Here is an 18,146-nt window from a genome sequence, read left to right as displayed (position 1 = left end):
AATCTAATTTATTTTTTTAATTTAAAAGTATACAACGCTTCAAACCCATAATTTGTTTTTAGAAGAAATCTACAATGTTTAAAAGTAATTTGCATATACATTCATAAAAGAGTATCTACTCTCCATCTGAGGAATTATCTGATGATGAACATGATGAATCTGAATCGTCTTCGTCAAACTCTTCAATCTCGCCGTCCTCTTCGGTTAATTGTTGTTGTAGTGGATCAAATACTCCTTGTACTCGGCTTCTGGGATTTATTGACATGACAACGATCCAAGGATCGTTCCTTTGCCTAATCCGCGGATAACGAATATAATTCGTCGGTATTTCGTCGGGAAGTGCAACGGCTGCAAATTCGTCGGTATTCCGTCGGGAAGTGAAAGGGCTGTTCAATCCGTCGGTATTCCGTCGGAAAATACCGATGGAATTCTGACCGAATACCTAAATGGTCGGTATTGCGTCGGTATTTTGTCGGTATGTGTCAATTTTTTGCAACGGTCATATATTTGTTAGTTTTTGTCGGTTTTCTGTCGGGATCGTATGACCAAATACCGACGACTGTGTTCTGTCAGGATTTTCTGACGCAGTTCCGACGAATTTACCGAAATATATTTCCGACAATTTTTCGTCGGAATTCCGTTGGAAAATCCTGACAGATTTTTTTCGGTCGGTTTTTCCGTCGGTATTGTCCGTGTTTTCTTGTAGTGTAGTTATTTACAAAAGTATATAAATTCAAATTAGTTATGATAAATATAAAGATCATATTATAAAATATAAATAGTTTTAAAGTTGAGTTTGAAGTTTTGATTTTGGAGAAAAACATCTTTAAACTTCGAATATAAAGTTTTGAAAACTTCGAAATAGAGTTCCATTTGGGAGATGGTCCAAGCAAACACATTGAGTTGATATGAGCCCAATTATTAAAAGATCTATTGTAAAAAACCAGGCTTCTTTTTCTCTCTCCCCGTCCCCGCCTGCCCTCTGTGTTGTCGTCGATTATCTTATTAGGTCTTGTTTTTTTTTTTTTTGTTATCGACGCCACGGCGGTTAATTGTCGTTGAGGTACGATGTTTAACTCTTTCTAAATCCCCCTACTAGTCTTTTATCTCTCCAATAGAAATCATAAGTTAAGATTTCCTATTTGAGTATGACGCAAGAAACCAGTGCTAAAAATTTAGGTCAAAACTGATTCTTATGATTCCTTGCTTTTGTAAAAAAAAAAGAATAAAAGAATGATGCAACTTGATTTGGCACCACCTCAAGAAATCTTAGTAGTGATTGAGGAACAACACGGGCGGTAGCCAAGGAGGCGTAGAGCATGAGAAGCTGATCTTGGAAATTAATCATCGTATTGAGTATGCACCTATCAAGCCGCCGCCTGGGAAGAATACTGTATTCGAGGTTGAAAGGTCCAGCTTTTTGAAGAGTTCTGATAATCCTTATCACGACTTTTATCGGAAAAAGCGTGATGCATACATTGCTCAGTGCCAAGATGGGATGATTCATTTCCGACTACCTAAATTCGATGATCTAAAGCATCCTCCTCTTTTCAGAAACCCTCCTCCAGACATCACACCCATCCAGCTCGGTTTGTGGCGCGCTACGGGATACAATTTTGGCACGCTTTGATCGACATGCATGTATATGTTCCCTCATTTCATCTTTTTGAAGTCCACTGACAAGAACTTCAGTTACTACAATGGATTTGTTGGTCTGTACGTATCAAACAGTCTTAATTAAGGCCTCACCGTGTGTTTTGCCTTATGCTGATAAAGCTCTCGGGGAGTTTTTCCGCTATCTTCGGTTGGAGAAGCTGCATGAGAACGTCATCGATTTGCATGCTTTGGCGTATGGTCTTGACTGCATGGACGACGATGCTCCTCCTCCACTTATGATGCTCCATCCTAATGATCAAGATGAGGATGACGACATCCAACCTGTACCTGATCCCCTTCCACCATATATATATATATATATTTCCCGTAAGGATTGCACTCAAGGAGGTTGGTATCATTAAGCTCACTGCACTGTTTGTGGCTCGGCACGGACAGTGTTTTCTTCGGGCGCTGATGATGAGAGAGGTTATGAACCCTCACTTTGACTTTTTGTTTTTCCATTGGGATCAGAGGCCTGATAGATTATTGATATCTCTAACTCCTTTATTGAACATCAGAAATGGATTACAAGAGTAGCTTTGCAAGTTCCGATCTCAATCACCTTCTCACGGCGAAGATGAATGATCACGACGATCTCATAGCGACCGTGTTGTGACTCATGGCGTCAACAATACACACATACAAAGCATGGAGAAGATAGAATGAAGAACTCTCCTCTTTATACTCCTTTCTCTTCTCCAAGCAAACCTTCCATTTCATCCCAAGTCTCTCCTTCCGACTAGCAAACCTCCACGTCAGCTTCGGTATATTGAAGAAGCTTATCAAGGCCTCAGTTTCCGGTCGATGGAGCCAGCTGAAATCAGGTCCCATTTTTTCAATGTGCTTGTTTACGCGTATTCAAACATACTAATGGAGTGAAGACTAGGGCTATGATTGATTTGCATGCCTTTGTGGCAGGTGTCGACTATCTTGCTCACGTGCATGAGCCTCTGTATTCTGGTATCATGTCACCACCTCAACGCCTTTCAGTTATGATAAAGAACCACCAGCCAACACTAGGTATACTTGTTATGCTTCCCTTGGGACCTGACTCCCCTCATAGCTCAAGGTCCCAGTGTAGCCGCCTTGAATACAACTTTCCTCCAGGGATTAGACCCGATGAGCTTGGTGTTTATCAAGCTCACAGCGCAGTTTGTAACAAGGTATGGCATGTCGTCTTTGATGAAGATAGCAGCGCCTACTACCTCGGAGTTTGAGTTTCTGAAGCTAACTCATAGCAGGAACGAGCTCTTTTTTGGCGTTTATTGAGTGAGGAGTATTGCAGGATTTTGAAGCCGTTGGAGAAAAGCGGTGATCATATGGCCAAGGCTCTTGAGCTTTAATTTTCTTCTGCTGTCTTCAGTTGAATAAGCTGAAAAATGGAGTGGCTGTGATGGAATTGTCTGTTTTTTTTTAGTGGTGTTGATTATTTTGCATTCATGGATGTCGCTGGCTACTCTGCTATCGTGGCTTGACCTGAACAATGGAAATGGATACTACTGGTGGTGGTCTTGCTCTAAGAACTCCTTTGTCGTTTCCGTCTAACTATGATGAATTTGCCTCACCATACCATGAGATTGGTATCATTAAGCTGACGGCTATGTTTGTGGCACGGTATGGGGGTGCGCATTTGTCCGGAACTGACGAAGAAAGTGGATACGAGAGCAGTTTTGAAGTTTATGGAACCAAGTGATGGAAGGTTCCATCTTTATGAGATGGCTGTTGATGCATATTCCAAAGTATTAAAGGATTCAGATGCTGATACAGAGACAGTTATTGAGAGATATTTCATGTGTCTTCAATGGGAGGAGGAGCAAAAGACTTTGGATGATTTGTATGGTTTTGTGGAGGGTGTTGACTGCTTTGCTCAGATGGAGGATGAATACTTTTCTGAGATCATCTAGTACATCTGTATGATTGTCCTTACGATCATTATGATCTTGAGACCTCTTCATCAAAGCCAAAGAGACGAAAGGTTGACGAGTCAGCTAGTGTTATTGAGGTAATGTTTTTTTTTTCTAACTTGGGACCTTGTTGATACGGTTTACTTATCCGAACTTGTAACACAGAGAATAGAAAACGAGAGTGATAAACTGATGATGTTTTGATATTGAAATGATAATGCAATTACAAGTTTAGAGAGATTTAACAGGAGTCTCTCAACCTCTCCATGAACATGATGATCAAACTCTCGATAAAAGATCTCTCTAACTCTCAACACAGCTTATATACTAATGACTATCTTAGATTAAAAGACACTTAACCCAGCCCATATTATTCTGGTTGGCTGGCCCATTTACCCATTTACCCATTTACTTCTCTGAAATATAAGCCTTCGTATCACTTGTCTTGTGTGTTGACTTGACTTGTACTAACTAGCACTGGTTACATTTCTATTAGGGTTCCTCTAGGATTAAGGTTTGTGTTCCAACGGGTGGATGGAAGGAAAGTGATTGAGATAACAGTGGAGTCATGGTTATTGGAAAAGGTGGCGAGTTTGAAGGAGAAGATAGGCAAGATGATTCAAATGCAAGCAAAGGAACTGAAGTTAAGGAGAAAAGCAGGAGGGGTTTTAAAGGAGGACAAGTCACTTGCACATAACAATGTTGAAGCAGGAGAAATCCTCACACCGACCGACTTGGCGCATTTCAAGGTGGAATTAGGGAGATGCAAGTCTTGATTATTTACTAAAATATGTTTAAAACTTGTTTTTGAATTGGTAGGCAACTGTGTTTTGCCTCTGGTTTCTTGAAATATATATGGTAGGCTATGTCATGGTTACATCGACAGTTTTGACTGAAAATGTTGGGACATTCAAACGTTTGGAAGTCTCCTCTCTTAACTACCCAACATGCAAAATTCCTCTTAAGAAAAAAAAAAACAGTTGGTACAATTTTTGGAGCATCAAAGAGGTTATATAATGAATTTCTTCTTGAATGGCTGTTTGCAAGAGCTTGTTTCCATCAATATAGAACAATGAACGTCACAGACAAAAAAAAAAACATAACATCAAAAAAACACACACAAAAAAGAATAGGATCCAAAAGACTAATGAAATAAACCATAAATCAAAAACAAAAATACCAAAGTATTAAAATTATCTACTTGCAAGACAGTTAACCGGACACTTTTCAAACCATCAACTGCTTTCCATCAATACAAAGCTGATTCAATCACACACTAGTAGTATTCATATAATTAACAAAGAACAAAGACTAATGGTAATATATCACCTTCCACTAAACCAAGATTACAAAAGAGTAAGAAGCAAAAGAGATCAAAAACACAACGAGTGAGTGATAGCTAGTCAGGCAAGAAGCTATAGAGATACTCCCAGCTGGACCATTAGCTGGATAGCCAGGAATAGAACTGCTTGAAGCAACCGTAGGTCCTCTTGGTGCAGCTGCAACTATGGAGGGTCCTCCACTAACAACACCATCAGACTCCGGTGCGGGTGAAGGTGTAGGTGAGGGTGAAGGTGCATACATCAGCTCCTTTGGAACAGTATCAGGTGGAGCTATAAGGGGAGCCAATTGTGGAGGTCCTGCAGAGACAAAAAGATTTTCATTAAGTGGGTTCTCATTCTTGTAAGAGTGATGTGTCAGTGTACTAACCAGGACATCGAGGTTGTAGAGACCTGGATAGCGTGGTCAAGATAGTGCCATTGGCGAAACCATTGTAGGTACAAGTGGTAAGTTTACAACCAGCACTAGTCTCCTGCGAAGTGATGTTTCCAAGCATGAACTTGCTGTTTCGACATTGCATACTAGAGCAAGAGACTTCCAAAGAAGCTGGCTCGCAATACATACTGCAAAACATCAGCTCAGTTTTAGCTAAACTCGACTTTAAAAACAAAAAGAAGTCAATCGGTATTATTAAGTACCTGCGGCTTCCGAGTGAACAGCTGCATTGTACACAGTGGTCTGCGGTGAGAGCGTAGCTTCCGTTTGGAATGATCAGTCCGTAATCCGTAGCGTATTTGGGGAAGTTTGAACCACAAGCTGTGATGATTGTATTACAAAACAACAAAACATTCTAAGTAGTTACATGTCACTTGAAATACAAAACTCATATAACAAGATTAGGACTTTACACCTCTTATGCCACCGAAGATGACTTTTCTAATCAGAGCGTTTTAATACAAAACAACAAAACATTTTCAACATTCAAAGTAGTTACGTATATGTCTGAATGCAAACTCATATAGAAAGATTGAGACTTTACACCTCTCATGCCACTGAAAATGACTTAAGAGTGAGTGTGTGGAACTTATCTAGCAATGGGACAGCAAGGATAGAAAACAACAAAACATTCAACACTCTTTAAGTAGAACCACCACAAGCTGTGATGATTTAGGACAAAAAAAACAAAACACTCTACACTGTAACTAGTTACATGTCACTGAACTACAAACTTCTATATAGACTTCACACCTCTTATGCCACTGAAGTTGACTTCAGAGCGTTTCATTACAAAACAACAAAGCATTCAACACTCTAACTAGTTACTTATGTCTGAACTCCTATAGAAAGATTACGACTTTATACCTCTCATGCTACTAAAGATGACATAAGAACGTTCTAACTAAACAAAGGGAGAGTGATAGACACTTTATTACAAAACAACAAAACATTCAACACTCTTAAAGTAGTTTACTTATGTCTGAACACAAACTCCTATTAAAAAAAAAAAAGATTGAGACTTAAAAACCTCTTACCTAGCAATGGGACAGCGAGGATATCACCAGGGTTAATATCAGGAGCTCCCATGGCATTCACATTCGTCAAATCCGCAACAGTAGTCGAGAATCTCCTCGCAATCCCAGCCATCGTATCAACACCTCTCACAACGTAAGACAGATAAACCGCAGGGAGAGACTCATCCGTCCCATTGAAGCAAGCACACGGCAAAGGAATCACAAGACTCGTACCAACATCAAGAGACTCGATATCCGGATTGGCCACCTGAATCTGCTCCGGGGAGACAAGACCGCCGTAAACGGAGCCGGCGATGGAGTCCAGCGTGTCGGAGGTGCGGGTCTTGTAACGAGTGGAGGTGGATTTTCGGATGCCGTCGACGCAGGAGCAGGTGATTGGGATCTTGAGGAAGAGGTGGGAAGGGAGGACGTGGTTCTCGACGTCGGGGTAGGAGGTGGAGATGGAGTTGGAGAGGAGGATGGAGACTGGGTCGGCTTGGAAGAGGGAAGCGAGCTCTGTCACTTTGAGGTCGGTGTAGAGTGTGTAGCCTAGGAAGGAGTTGCATGTGGAGCTCGTGGAGCAGGGCTCTATTGTTGATTTTGAAGTGGCCGTTGATGCTAAGGTCGAAGCTATGATTAGAAACAGGAGTATGGGTTTTTCTGGGTTTTTCATTTTCAGGTGAGTTTGGGTTTGGTAAGAATCAGAAAAAGCTTTGTTCTTTCTCTTCCAAGCAGAGTGTGAGAGAGTAAAGGTTGAAGCTTTTTTTAAAATAGTTGAGAGGTGTGTGAGATTTAGAGAGAGAGAGAGAGAGTAGCAGCAGCAGACAGAAGCCAACGGTAGCTTAGTGATTAGATCCAGGCATTTTAACCCGGATCCGAAGACCCGAACCGGAACCGATCCAAAAATATCTGATCCGGAACCGGACCGAAAATGTACAAGTACCTTTTGGATCTAAATTTTTTTTCCGAAAGAACCGAAACAGAAAAGGAACCGATCTGAATAGACCCGGATCCGAAAAGAACCGACCCGAATAGATCCGATCCGATAAGAACCCATTTGTACCCGACTTAAAAACATGTATATTTAAAACTACGATGTTTTTGTGTTCTATTTTATATATATTATTTTATGATTTAGTTGAAATATCTTTTGTGAACAACATTTGTTATTATTTTTTAACATCTTTTTAAGTAATATAAAGCTTTAAAATGTAAAATTTAGAGTTTTAAAATGTTTTATTTTAATTATTAATAGTTTTATTTAAGTTGGTTTGTAAAATTTTAGATATATATGACATATATTCAACTAAAGTTGATGGAATTAAGTTTTCTTTTTCATATTCTAAATACCCGAATCCGATCCGGACCCCATATGGATTCGAAAAATTACGGGTATTTTATGGGTATTTTAATTATAGACCTGAACCGATTCAGATCCGAGAAGAACCGACCCGAACCCGAACATAAAATTTTTAAGTACCTATTTGGTCTAAATATTTAAGACCCGAAAAAATCCGGATCCGAAAAGAACCGGTCCGAATCCGACCCGAAGACCCGAACGCCCATGCCTATTAGTGATGCTGCGGGTGACATTTTTTGCTATGACGTATTTGCCCCTCTTTGTTTATATGTTCGGTTTGACCCAACCGGTTGAGGTACGTACATGGAAAAATTCACCTGTATAACGGTCAACAATGATAAACTGTAGTCAGATTGTATTCAGTTATAATTTGGGAATCTGAGATGATTTGAAAATTATGAAGGTTACAAGAATTTTAAATAAATAACTCTAGAAAAAAACTACAAAAATTAAAGTTCAATGTTTTTAATTAGGACATTCTAACAAAACCTCTAAAATCACTAGGGAATTCTTCAAATTAATTTTTAAATAATTTTAACAAACGAATTTAAAGTACATTTTATAATTACAAATTCAATGATACTAGATTTTTAAATTTTTTTTTTTCAAATTATCATTTTTATTACAAATCACTTGTATACTCCGTACATTATTTTATTGAAAAATAATAATTTCCAAAGTTGAGTTTCACTATATTTGTATTATATTTTGAAATAAAAAAAATTATTATTCTATTTTGAAATAATCTTAATTCTACACTAATTGATTATGGGATAAAGTTAAAAAATAGAGGTGCTCTTTACATCATTGAACTTTATCTACATTTTTTCATGTAATAAAATGTGAGATCATTTGAACTATGTATGTACACACAAGCAAAAAAAAAGCTTCTCTCTCTTCTCCGTTCCCTCACTAACATTTTTCACGGAGATAGAGATGGGATGAAGCTTTTCCTTTTCGCCGGTTTGTTTCCGGAGACGCACCTTCTCTTGGTGGTCTGCCGGCTTTGCTTCCGGCGTCCTCGCCTTCCCTTCCGGTGATGGACGTCCGGCTTTTGTCTCCTCGTCACCCTTCTTTGGTGTTGACGGCGGCTCTTCACCGAATCTCTCCCGGTTTCTTTGATCGGCGCTTCTCTCAGCTTCATCGCTCAACCGTCTCTCCTCTTTCCCCTCTGATAGATCCCTCTTCCCTTGTTTAGGGTTGATTCATCTTCAAGGTTATTCTCATCTTTAAAGATGTCTGAAATTCATGAAGGTAGATCAGAGGCTGTAGGTTGGATTGAAGATGATTGATTCAAGTTTTGAAGTGTTGACCCAGTATGCGACTTGGTTCGTTGAAAAGATGGCTCTGTGTGAGCGATTCTTCATCATCGGCCTCCGTTGTCGGCGGATTTTGTCGTATCACCTTGTTTTCTCTGGAGGAAGCAAACTGCGCATCGGCCTGTAGCGTGTCCATTGATCGCCGGGAGATCGAACACGTGATGGTGTTGCCATCTTGCCTTTCTTCTACTGTTTTTCTCTTTGGGCTTACGGCCCTGAGTCGTTTGTAAAGTGTTGACTTTTTATGAGCTTTTGTGTTTTATAGTTTGTTGGGCTTTGACCCACTAATAAATTCCAGCTGACAAAAAAAAAACTGTGTATGTAAACAATTCGACCGGAATCGGTTAAAGAAATTAGGGGTAATTTGGTAAATTAAGAATCTGAACAGAGGCCCACTCAATAAATCCCACTTACCTCTTTTATTTCACGAGCAGAGGTAGGTATAAAGGCTAAAGAAATTATCGCACTGTTAAAGTAGCTGGAAAGAGAGCTGAACTATTTATCGATCCAAACAAGGTGATAAGATTAGCAGGAAAAAGCGAAAACAGAATCTTCTTCCCTCCCTAATTCATCATCTATGACTTCGGATATTACAGTTAATCTTTTTTTAACCCATTTTAATGTTTTTACCAAGATCCCCAAATCAACACTAGAAACCCTAGATTCTCTACCCTAACTCTGATCTCTCCAAATTCAAATTCCTTGATTGACGATGGACGAATCAGACGGAATTGGTGCGAGAGTGATCCAGACTCCACGGAGGAATGTCCGTCGGAAGCTGGTTCAGTCGACGCTGCTCCCGCATAAATCGGATGATGTGATTGAACCCAGTGGGGATCGGAAGTGTGATGCTGGGGAGAAAGAGGAAGGCGAAGGAGGAGATGGTGATCTCTGTAGTAGTCAAGGGAAGAAGAGGAGAAAACAGAGGAACAGAGCTTCCAAAAAGGATGTAATGCAACGCCGGAAACAAAGAGGAAGAAGGCGAAGGAGGAGGAGGAGATGGTGGGTTCTGTTCTAGTCAAGGGAAGAAGACGAGGAAACAAAGGACTCCGAAGAAGAACAGAGCTTCCAACAACAAGGTCAAATAACGAAATGCTTTAACTTTAACATTTCGTTTTTTTCGTTTAGCAGTTAGAATAATTTAGTTAAGGACTCTACTACAATGTTTGATTACTTTGGAGAAGATTATGTAAATGTTGTCTCGCTTTGTTTCTCCCGATAAAGATGGCTAAGGGAAAGTCGCCTGGTAAATCAACGCCTAGGAAGAATGCAACTAAGAACGAGACTCTAGCTGCTGATGATCACATGAATGTCTCACCTTCACTTCCCAATTTGAGGCTGGAAGCAAAATTAAGAGCTGAGGTAAGTATATTGTCAACACAATTAAGCATTAATGTGATTTTCTGAAGTAGCATCAAACGAGATTACAAGTTACTTGTTAGGAGTCTAAGTGGTAACAAGTTCGAATCCTGTTGGTAGTGTCTGCTCTTCAAAAGGATCAAGGGAAAGATAAAATGGCCACCATAGTAGTGTGACTTCCTCGATCATGTTAACTAACAGAGGAATCTGAATGGCTACACTTTCTTCTTCGGATGTTTATTCGACCATTGACTGGAAGAACTGGACTTTCACTGAGCAAACATCCACCACTTGGAGTCCTCATCAACCAATAAAATCCGACCCTCTTACACACCGGCTCAAAAAATTTGATCTAAATGAAATGCCGGCCCTTTCACATCCTGATGTGTGCATTATCGATGATGAGGAGCCTGAACAATATGCTAGTCAATCAGAAGGTATAGCAGCAGCATCTCCAGTAGTCTTAATATCATATCCGGAGGCATCAGACAAAGCAGAAGTGGAGGTGAGCTTGAACTTTTCCTTTTGGTCTGTCTTCTTTCGTTTCTTGGAACCATTCATGACAAAAGGGTCATTTCCTGCACTCTTTCTAGGATTGTGAAGCTCACCAAGCAGTAAACTTGTCTAATCGTGTTGGTGGTGCAGCAGACATTTCTCACGAGTTGCAAAGCATATCATGTCGAGAAAGGTAGGAATTTTGTTTTTTGTTATCACATGTTTGATCTTCAGTTTCTAATGTACGCAATAATGATTTCAGTGGCCAGCCTCGTAATAGGTTGTGGGTTGATAAGTACCAGCCAAGAAGTGCCTCGGAGGTTAGAAAATTTGAACATACCGCCTTCATATTGAAATATGCATGTCTACATCTTGTGGGATAATATGATTATATAAAAGCAAGCAAACACATGGTTTCTCATAATTTCTTACCTGAGTTCTTGCAAGTATGTGGTAATACTGACTCTGTAAAACTAATGAATGAATGGCTGGGCCAATGGCATGAGAGAGGCTTTCAGCCAAGCAAAGATTTTTTGAGCAGCGATGAGGAGAAATCGCAAGATGCTGATTACAAATGTTCTGAAAGTGATTCTGACTCAGAAAATACTGGTGCACAAGACCGCCTCAAAAACGTTCTGTTAATCGTTGGTCCAGTTGGGGTGTGTGATAAGATATTATGCCACGAACTTTCAGTTTTTTACTTCTACATTACTTTCTGCGCTTCATGTATGGGACTATTATGTTAGTTAGTACATGTGTTGCAGAGTGGGAAGTCTGCAGCTATTCATGCATGTGCCAAGGAGCAGGGATTTAAAATCCTCGAGTTATGAACATGTCTCCACTCAATGTATCTGAAGGGTTGTCTCCTGCAAGAGGAGCAATTTATTTTCTCTTCTGGCATTGAAATATCATATAATATCTAGCTACTGTGACAGAATGTCTCTAATGCCTTTGTCTATAGTCTAATGCATCAGAATGCCGAAGTGGAGCAGTTGTTAGGCAGAAATTTGGGGAGGCTCTCAAGTCATATAGCCTGTCAAGGTACAAAGAGTTGCGACAAATTATGAATACTTGGATTTGCTATTTTCTGTCGGTATATGTAAACTCAAGAACAGTATGTTAACATTCACATAATTTGTTATGTCAGGTCCTTGGAGCCTCTTTTCAATTCCTGTACTGATGGCAATGGGGTAGAGGATGTGATTGAAGTGGCACCTCTGTTACATCTCTTTTGCTGAAGATCGTGGTCTCGTTTCTGCTATCCAACAGATTGTTGAGAAAGCAAAAGGGCATGTGGTATTGACTGCCAATGATAGATATTTTTGTCCTGAATTGTAGTGTATCTTAATGAATCTAATTTAATGATGGCATTTGTATTACCTGGATGATATACAGACAAGAATCATGGTTTACCAGATAACTTGGAGAGGATAGAAGTAGGCTTTTCTTTGCCATCAACAAAAGAGCTGTTTACCCACCTTTCTTCGGTACATATTCTCATGCATAACCTTCGATTGTTAATTGGATTCTTCTAACATAAGTTGTTTCACAGGTGTGTACTGCAGAGGAGGTTAAAGTTAATCCTGGTTCACTAGAGCAATTAGCCATCTTTTTGTGGTGGTGATATACGGAAAGCTATTATGCAATTACAATTTTGGTTTCAGAGCAAATTCAATAGAGGTAGATACAAAAACTAATTTGTCTTCATACGTTCACAGTTAAAGACTATTGTTTACTATGTTTTAACATTTGATCTCTTTGTATTTTAAATTCTCTTACCCAGCCAGAAAGGCGAAGAACACTGCTAATCCATATAGCTTTGATCACGAAGCTGGTCACGCGCTGCTTCCCAAGATAATCACACAGGATTTTCCTTCTCAATTATCTCAGTATGTGGAGAGTGAGATTGCTAAATCATTATCCACGGCGGAAGAAAGTTACAACACAGTTGAAATATTTGTTGAAAAGGTGGAGAACGAAAAAATGCTCAATAGATACTGGAGACAAGGCGCAGAAAAGAACAGCATAGAAGCCAAGAAAGCAGCCATGTTAGGGGAAAACATTTGTGTTGAAGATTATGATGAATTAGAAGACGTCTTGAGTGTTCCGTTTGAACTTAGCAATACTTCCTACCAAGCAATGTCTTTCTCTCGGTCAAACAGAAGGAGGAAGCTCAATGTTGTGATGTCTTCTGATTCAGATGATGAACCGGTGAAGGAAACAGTCCCACTAGCAGCTGATCCTTCAGTTATTGGAAACAAGTTGTTATCAGTACGAGACATCAAAAATCTCTTGCGTTAATGAGGTGTCCCAGTCAGTTGATGTCTCATGTGTACCAGAATCTTCATATGTTCCAGAAACTTTGATGGATAGTGAAGCTGAGCTGTCTCCAAGAGCAGTATCTTGTGGTCATTTTGATGGAAGAGTCGAAGTGTCCATGAGTGAGGACGTTGCCCAATTAAAAGAGATATACATAGACAGGTTTCAAAGTTTTGATTGCTTCAAGAACACGTGTGAGACCATTGCAGAATCTTCTGATGGGACAATGATGATGGAAGATTGTTTTAAGGAATATTTAGGGAGTTCCCAGAAGATGCGACAAGTAACAGATGAATGCAGCCGAATAGATTTTGGTACGACACTCAAGACCGCTAAAAAAATGAAGCTTGATACGGTGCAAGAATCATGGAAAAAACTCTGTTCGAGTCATACTGATATGAAACCATACTTGGATTCAGAACCTGTAGAAGCTCCATAAGTTCTTGATCTCACTCATCAGATAACCAATCTAATTTCAGAAGCTGACCTGACGTGTTCTAGATACCTGATTCTTGTGAGTATCAACATTACTACTCAGCTTCATCTCTTTCCATATTTTTTTTTAACTTGTGGAATTCACCTTTTTAGGTTGCTATGGAGCCAACGATGAACGTTTCTGGAGACCTTGACACGTCTGGTTATGTGCTTGAACAGATGACTTCCATTGTGCCAGAGCAAGGATTTAGCTTTTTCACAAACCAAATTGCTACAACAGTATCCTTCCCCACTTTGTCAGCCACAATGGTACTAGTTGTAGACGAGACAAAGAAGGATCATACATGGAGCGGTGGAAGCTGCTTGGATTTGAAACCAGAAACACATCTAGACGTATTAAATGGTAAGATTATCCTCCCATCATAAAATGATTAATGACTTGTATACCATTGTCACTGTCTTATATATCATTGTTCTCTCATCGGAGTTGCTGTTTTTTTTTTAATGCAGTGAGCGAATGGTACAGCTTTCCAGCGTATTAGAGTCGGTAGTCCCTTTGAGATCATTGAGAGGAAGAGCCTTCCATGAATATGCTTCATTCATAGGGCAGATTTCAAGAGGTAATCCCTCTAATTTATCCTGGGTCATGGAGAATAGCAGGCAGCAACGGTCAGTACCAATTAGCTCCCCCACTGTTTCAGACTATTATCTCTCTCTCTCTCTCTCTCTCTCTCTCCCCTAAGCTTCATGTCTCCTAGATTCAGGTCAAGAGAATCTCGACATTATCTGTCAATGGATCTTTCCTCAGAAGATATTTGCATGCTTGGGTCAACAAAACACATATCTAAGAGATGAATAATCAAACCAGTTTCAGTTGTATAGAAGTTTGAAAAGTTCCACACCTGTGAAAGAGCTTTAAACATGTATGCTCACCAAATAACTTATCAGAGATTAGAGCTTTAAGAATGACCTTTTTGCATAGTTTCTTCATTTATGTATTACACATATCTTGTCGTACTTCTCATCTTGTGGTTTCTGAAATTGTATTAGATAAACTAAAGGCCAAAATGTTATTTTCTTTCTACGATCCCAAAATGAAACGAAAAAGGCCAAAATGTTATTTTCTTTCTCTTTTAAGGTTCTTTTGTAAGACCGGTTCTTTCTCGTTTTGAACGTGAATGGGCTGTGGAGTGAATGACATAGAAGATGGAGAAGTTGAGACTGAAGGCTAACACACCAGGGAGGCGGGTGTGCTTCAAACCAACTCAATTAAAGTGACAGTGTAATTAATGATGCTAAGGTGGCATACACATGATTACTATATACAAGAAAGACTCAACAAAACATACTGATACTATCATTGAATAAAAAAGTGAGTGGAGTTTTCATGAATCACATAATTCACAACCGAATGGTGTGTCATAGAAGATCATTAATGAGGAGACAAACACCAGGAAAAGCACTGAGAAGAGATTCAGCTAGAATAATGGTCTTGGTAGAAGAAGCTAAACAACCAAACACGAACAACTCAAAATCCAAAAATTAGCAAAAGATGTCAGCAGAATCACTCCAACAATGGGGACATATGTAACACAACTACTCAAACATAATCAGATTCTATTGAGAAGACAAAGATCATCTCAAGATGTCACTACATAAACATATAACTTCAAAGCATAACAATTTCATTACATAAACATATAAAAAGATTCATAACCATTGTCCTACAAATAAAATCCATACTTTTCTCTCCTCTTTCCCTCCAACAATCTCAATTACCTTTTCTTCTAATAATTTTGAGTCCTCCAATACTTCACATCATTGTAAAGGATGTTCGCCATCCACCTTTCTTGTTGAGTGGGACGCCAAGGATCATTTTTACTGATTCCAAGTCTCTGCTTGTTCATAACTGTTCTTGCAGTTTGCAAGCTCTTAACTAGCTAACGAAATGAGTCGGCCAAGCTACTACGAAGACTGGGGAGGCCAGGATAAACCGGAGGATTGTTGGGGCTGGGCGGATGAATTCCAGCTGACGAAATGAGTCAGCCAAACTATTATCTGATAACTTCTTGATTTAAACACTTTTTAAGGTTTTTTTTAAGTTTAAGAAAGTATTTTTTGCATAGTTAATTGATTTTAGTGTCTGGAAAACTCACATAAGACTTAAAAAGAAGTCTTCAGACACATCTCACCTAAATTTTAGTAGAATTTATGGTTCCCGCCTAAATTTTGAAATTATTTAAGTTTCCCGCCTAAATCAAAGTCTTCCATAAGTCTTCTAGGAGTCTTCCATAAGTCTTTTATGAGTCTTCCATAAGTCTTCCAGGAGTCTTCCATAAGTCTTCCATAGAAATGAATTAGATCTTAAAAATAATTTAAATTTTTTATAAAAAATATTTTCATGGGTTAAAATTTGAAATCATGTAATAATAAACATTTTTCAATGATGTAAATTTAGTTTATCTGAAATTGAATTATTTTCAACATAGATGAGTGAATGTAGATTGGTTCATGAGTCATTGGTTTAGGGTTTGGTAAAATATGTTATAGTATTGTTGGTATCTTTAGGGTTAGATTTGAAATCTTATCTTCATCATTTTTCCTTTTCAAATTGACCTATATATGTTTAGTAACTATCTAATAATTTGATTTAAACACTTTCTAAGTTTTTTAAAGTTCAAAATGTTTTTTTTTTGCATAGTTATTTGATTTTAGGGTCTAGAAGACTCACAGAAAACTTAAAAAGAAGTCTTCCGACATATCCCGCCTAAATTTAAGTAAAATTTAAGGTTCCTGCCTAAATTTTGGAATAATTTAGGTTTCCCGCCTAAATCAAAGTCTTCCATAAGTCTTCCATGAGTCTTACATAAGTCTTCCATGAGTCTTCCATAAGTCTTCCAAAAGTCTTCTGGGTCGATAATATTTAACCTAATTGGAATTTTTGTCTCCATATATAAAAAAAATTTACACTTTCTCTTTCTTCCTCTCAAATGACTGCAACAAAAATGTAATGTTTCTCACAATAAAACTCTCCAACCTCTCTCTAATCTCTTTGAACATCAAAACAACAAACTTTATATCCATTTCTCACTTTTTTATGTCTTCTCACTAATTTATCTTCTTTTTGTAGGTTTTTCATTACATGATTCTCATCTTTCACTCTTTCAAAGGTAGATCTATAAATTTTGGATATGAATTTATGTGTGTGTTTATATGTTAGATTCTAAAAAGCTATAGATTCAATATAGTGTGACTGTTTTTTTTTTGTAAGCATAAAATTTTCATTTTTGAAGTTTTTCTCTGTTTTGAAGTCATTTGAATGTTTTTGAATTTACAGTTATTTCCAGATCTGGGAGACTTTGAAAGACTTCTCAGAAGACTCTCAGAAGAGTTCTTAGAAGCCTTCTTAGAAAGTCTTCTAATGGATTTTATGCTAGAAGACTTCCCACGAAGTCTTCAGGAAGTCTTCCGAAGTCTTCTGCCTAAAGTGGTATAAATTTTGGATATGTATTTTGTGTGTTTTATATATAGATTCTAAAAAAGTATAGATCCAACCTAATGTGACTGTTCTGTTTATTATCTAAAAATTTATTTTTTAAGTCTTCTCTATTTTGAAGTCATTTGAATGCTTTTGAATATGCAAATTTTTCAGATCTGAGACAGATTTTTGAAGACTTCTGGGATAATTTTGGAAGACTCTCGGAAGACTCTCGAAAGACTCTCGGAAGACTTCTTGGGAAATCTTCTAATGTATTTTATGCTAGAAGACTTCCCACGAAGTCTTCAGTAAGTCTTCTGCCCAAAGTGGTACAAAGAGATGATGTGAAGTGGAATCCAAGCTTATCTATGTTGATGAATAATATCTAGCTGTGTGGTAATTTTGTTTATGGTCTTTTTATGATTTGTATGTGTAATATTTTAGTTGCAAATTATTTTGTAAACTTTAAGAGATGTTAATCAAAAGAATGATAAATATGTTCTTGTTTTGCCAAATGTACTTGACTTCATTAAAGTTATTGATGCAACATACCAAAAAATATTTAATCATTCTACCCACACATAACAAATTGTAACAATACACAACAGCACCAAAACTTAGTAAAATTTGCTAAAACTTAGAGAGAAGATTTCTCAAGAAACCTTAGTCAAATTCACAAAAGATCAAAATTGAATTTTAAGTGAAAGTTGAAATTTTAAATCTCATGATAGTTTAAAATTGTATCTTATGAGGAAGACAACACAAACACATAACATCAACTTAATAAAACACAATCATCGGAGAAGACTTCTTATGAAGACTTACAGAAGACTTCTCCGTTTAGCTAGAAACATTATTAAACATCAATGTTTGTAACTTCATAATTATCACCAATTAAGTTATAAATTCGACTCAGTTGTCCCAATATTGACTAATAAATATGAATTAGCAAGAAGATATTAAAAATTCATTTTAATTTTGGATAAATTTGAAGTTTAATAAAGATTTACGTAGAAGACTTCTTTTGAA

At 38.0% G+C, this 18,146-nt stretch overlaps 2 protein-coding genes across 2 annotated transcripts; one reads left to right on the top strand and one right to left on the bottom strand.

The window, feature by feature from the left end:
- Positions 1 to 4,767: 4,767 nt before the first annotated feature.
- On the bottom strand, positions 4,768 to 7,163 carry LOC106324618 (lysM domain-containing GPI-anchored protein 2). Its single transcript, XM_013762558.1, has 4 exons — positions 6,374 to 7,163; positions 5,540 to 5,657; positions 5,271 to 5,464; positions 4,768 to 5,200 (listed from the first exon to the last, which is right to left on the bottom strand). Exons 1-4 carry the CDS (start codon positions 7,023 to 7,025, stop codon positions 4,896 to 4,898), a joined length of 1,269 nt encoding a protein of 422 aa, XP_013618012.1. The 5' UTR covers positions 7,026 to 7,163; the 3' UTR covers positions 4,768 to 4,895.
- Positions 7,164 to 10,751: 3,588 nt separating this feature from the next.
- On the top strand, positions 10,752 to 14,181 carry LOC106323832. The gene is made up of 11 exons (XM_013761893.1): positions 10,752 to 10,895; positions 10,984 to 11,078; positions 11,148 to 11,205; positions 11,847 to 11,926; positions 12,033 to 12,058; positions 12,126 to 12,181; positions 12,438 to 12,471; positions 12,669 to 13,156; positions 13,200 to 13,487; positions 13,793 to 14,042; positions 14,150 to 14,181. Exons 1-11 carry the CDS (start codon positions 10,752 to 10,754, stop codon positions 14,179 to 14,181), a joined length of 1,551 nt encoding a protein of 516 aa, XP_013617347.1.
- Positions 14,182 to 18,146: the final 3,965 nt, after the last annotated feature.

Source organism: Brassica oleracea, chromosome C2, assembly GCF_000695525.1.
Source record: "Brassica oleracea var. oleracea cultivar TO1000 chromosome C2, BOL, whole genome shotgun sequence".
NCBI lineage: Eukaryota > Viridiplantae > Streptophyta > Magnoliopsida > Brassicales > Brassicaceae > Brassica > Brassica oleracea.
Note: the sequence above shows the minus strand (reverse complement) of the source record. Positions and strands in the feature narration are given on the sequence as shown.

Bases quoted from the DNA above. Each gene is read 5' to 3' on its own strand.
- LOC106323832 (XM_013761893.1), top strand. From the start codon at position 10,752: ATGCCGGCCCTTTCACATCCTGATGTGTGCATTATCGATGATGAGGAG. The intron at 11,927-12,032 runs GTACAAAGAGTT...TTGTTATGTCAG, and splicing joins AAGTCATATAGCCTGTCAAG to GTCCTTGGAGCCTCTTTTCA. The intron at 14,043-14,149 runs GTAAGATTATCC...TTTTTAATGCAG, and splicing joins ACATCTAGACGTATTAAATG to TGAGCGAATGGTACAGCTTT.
- LOC106324618 (XM_013762558.1), bottom strand. From the start codon at position 7,025: ATGAAAAACCCAGAAAAACCCATACTCCTGTTTCTAATCATAGCTTCG. The intron at 5,658-6,373 runs GTAAGAGGTTTT...CAATCATCACAG, and splicing joins CCTCGCTGTCCCATTGCTAG to CTTGTGGTTCAAACTTCCCC. The intron at 5,465-5,539 runs GTACTTAATAAT...GATGTTTTGCAG, and splicing joins TGTTCACTCGGAAGCCGCAG to TATGTATTGCGAGCCAGCTT.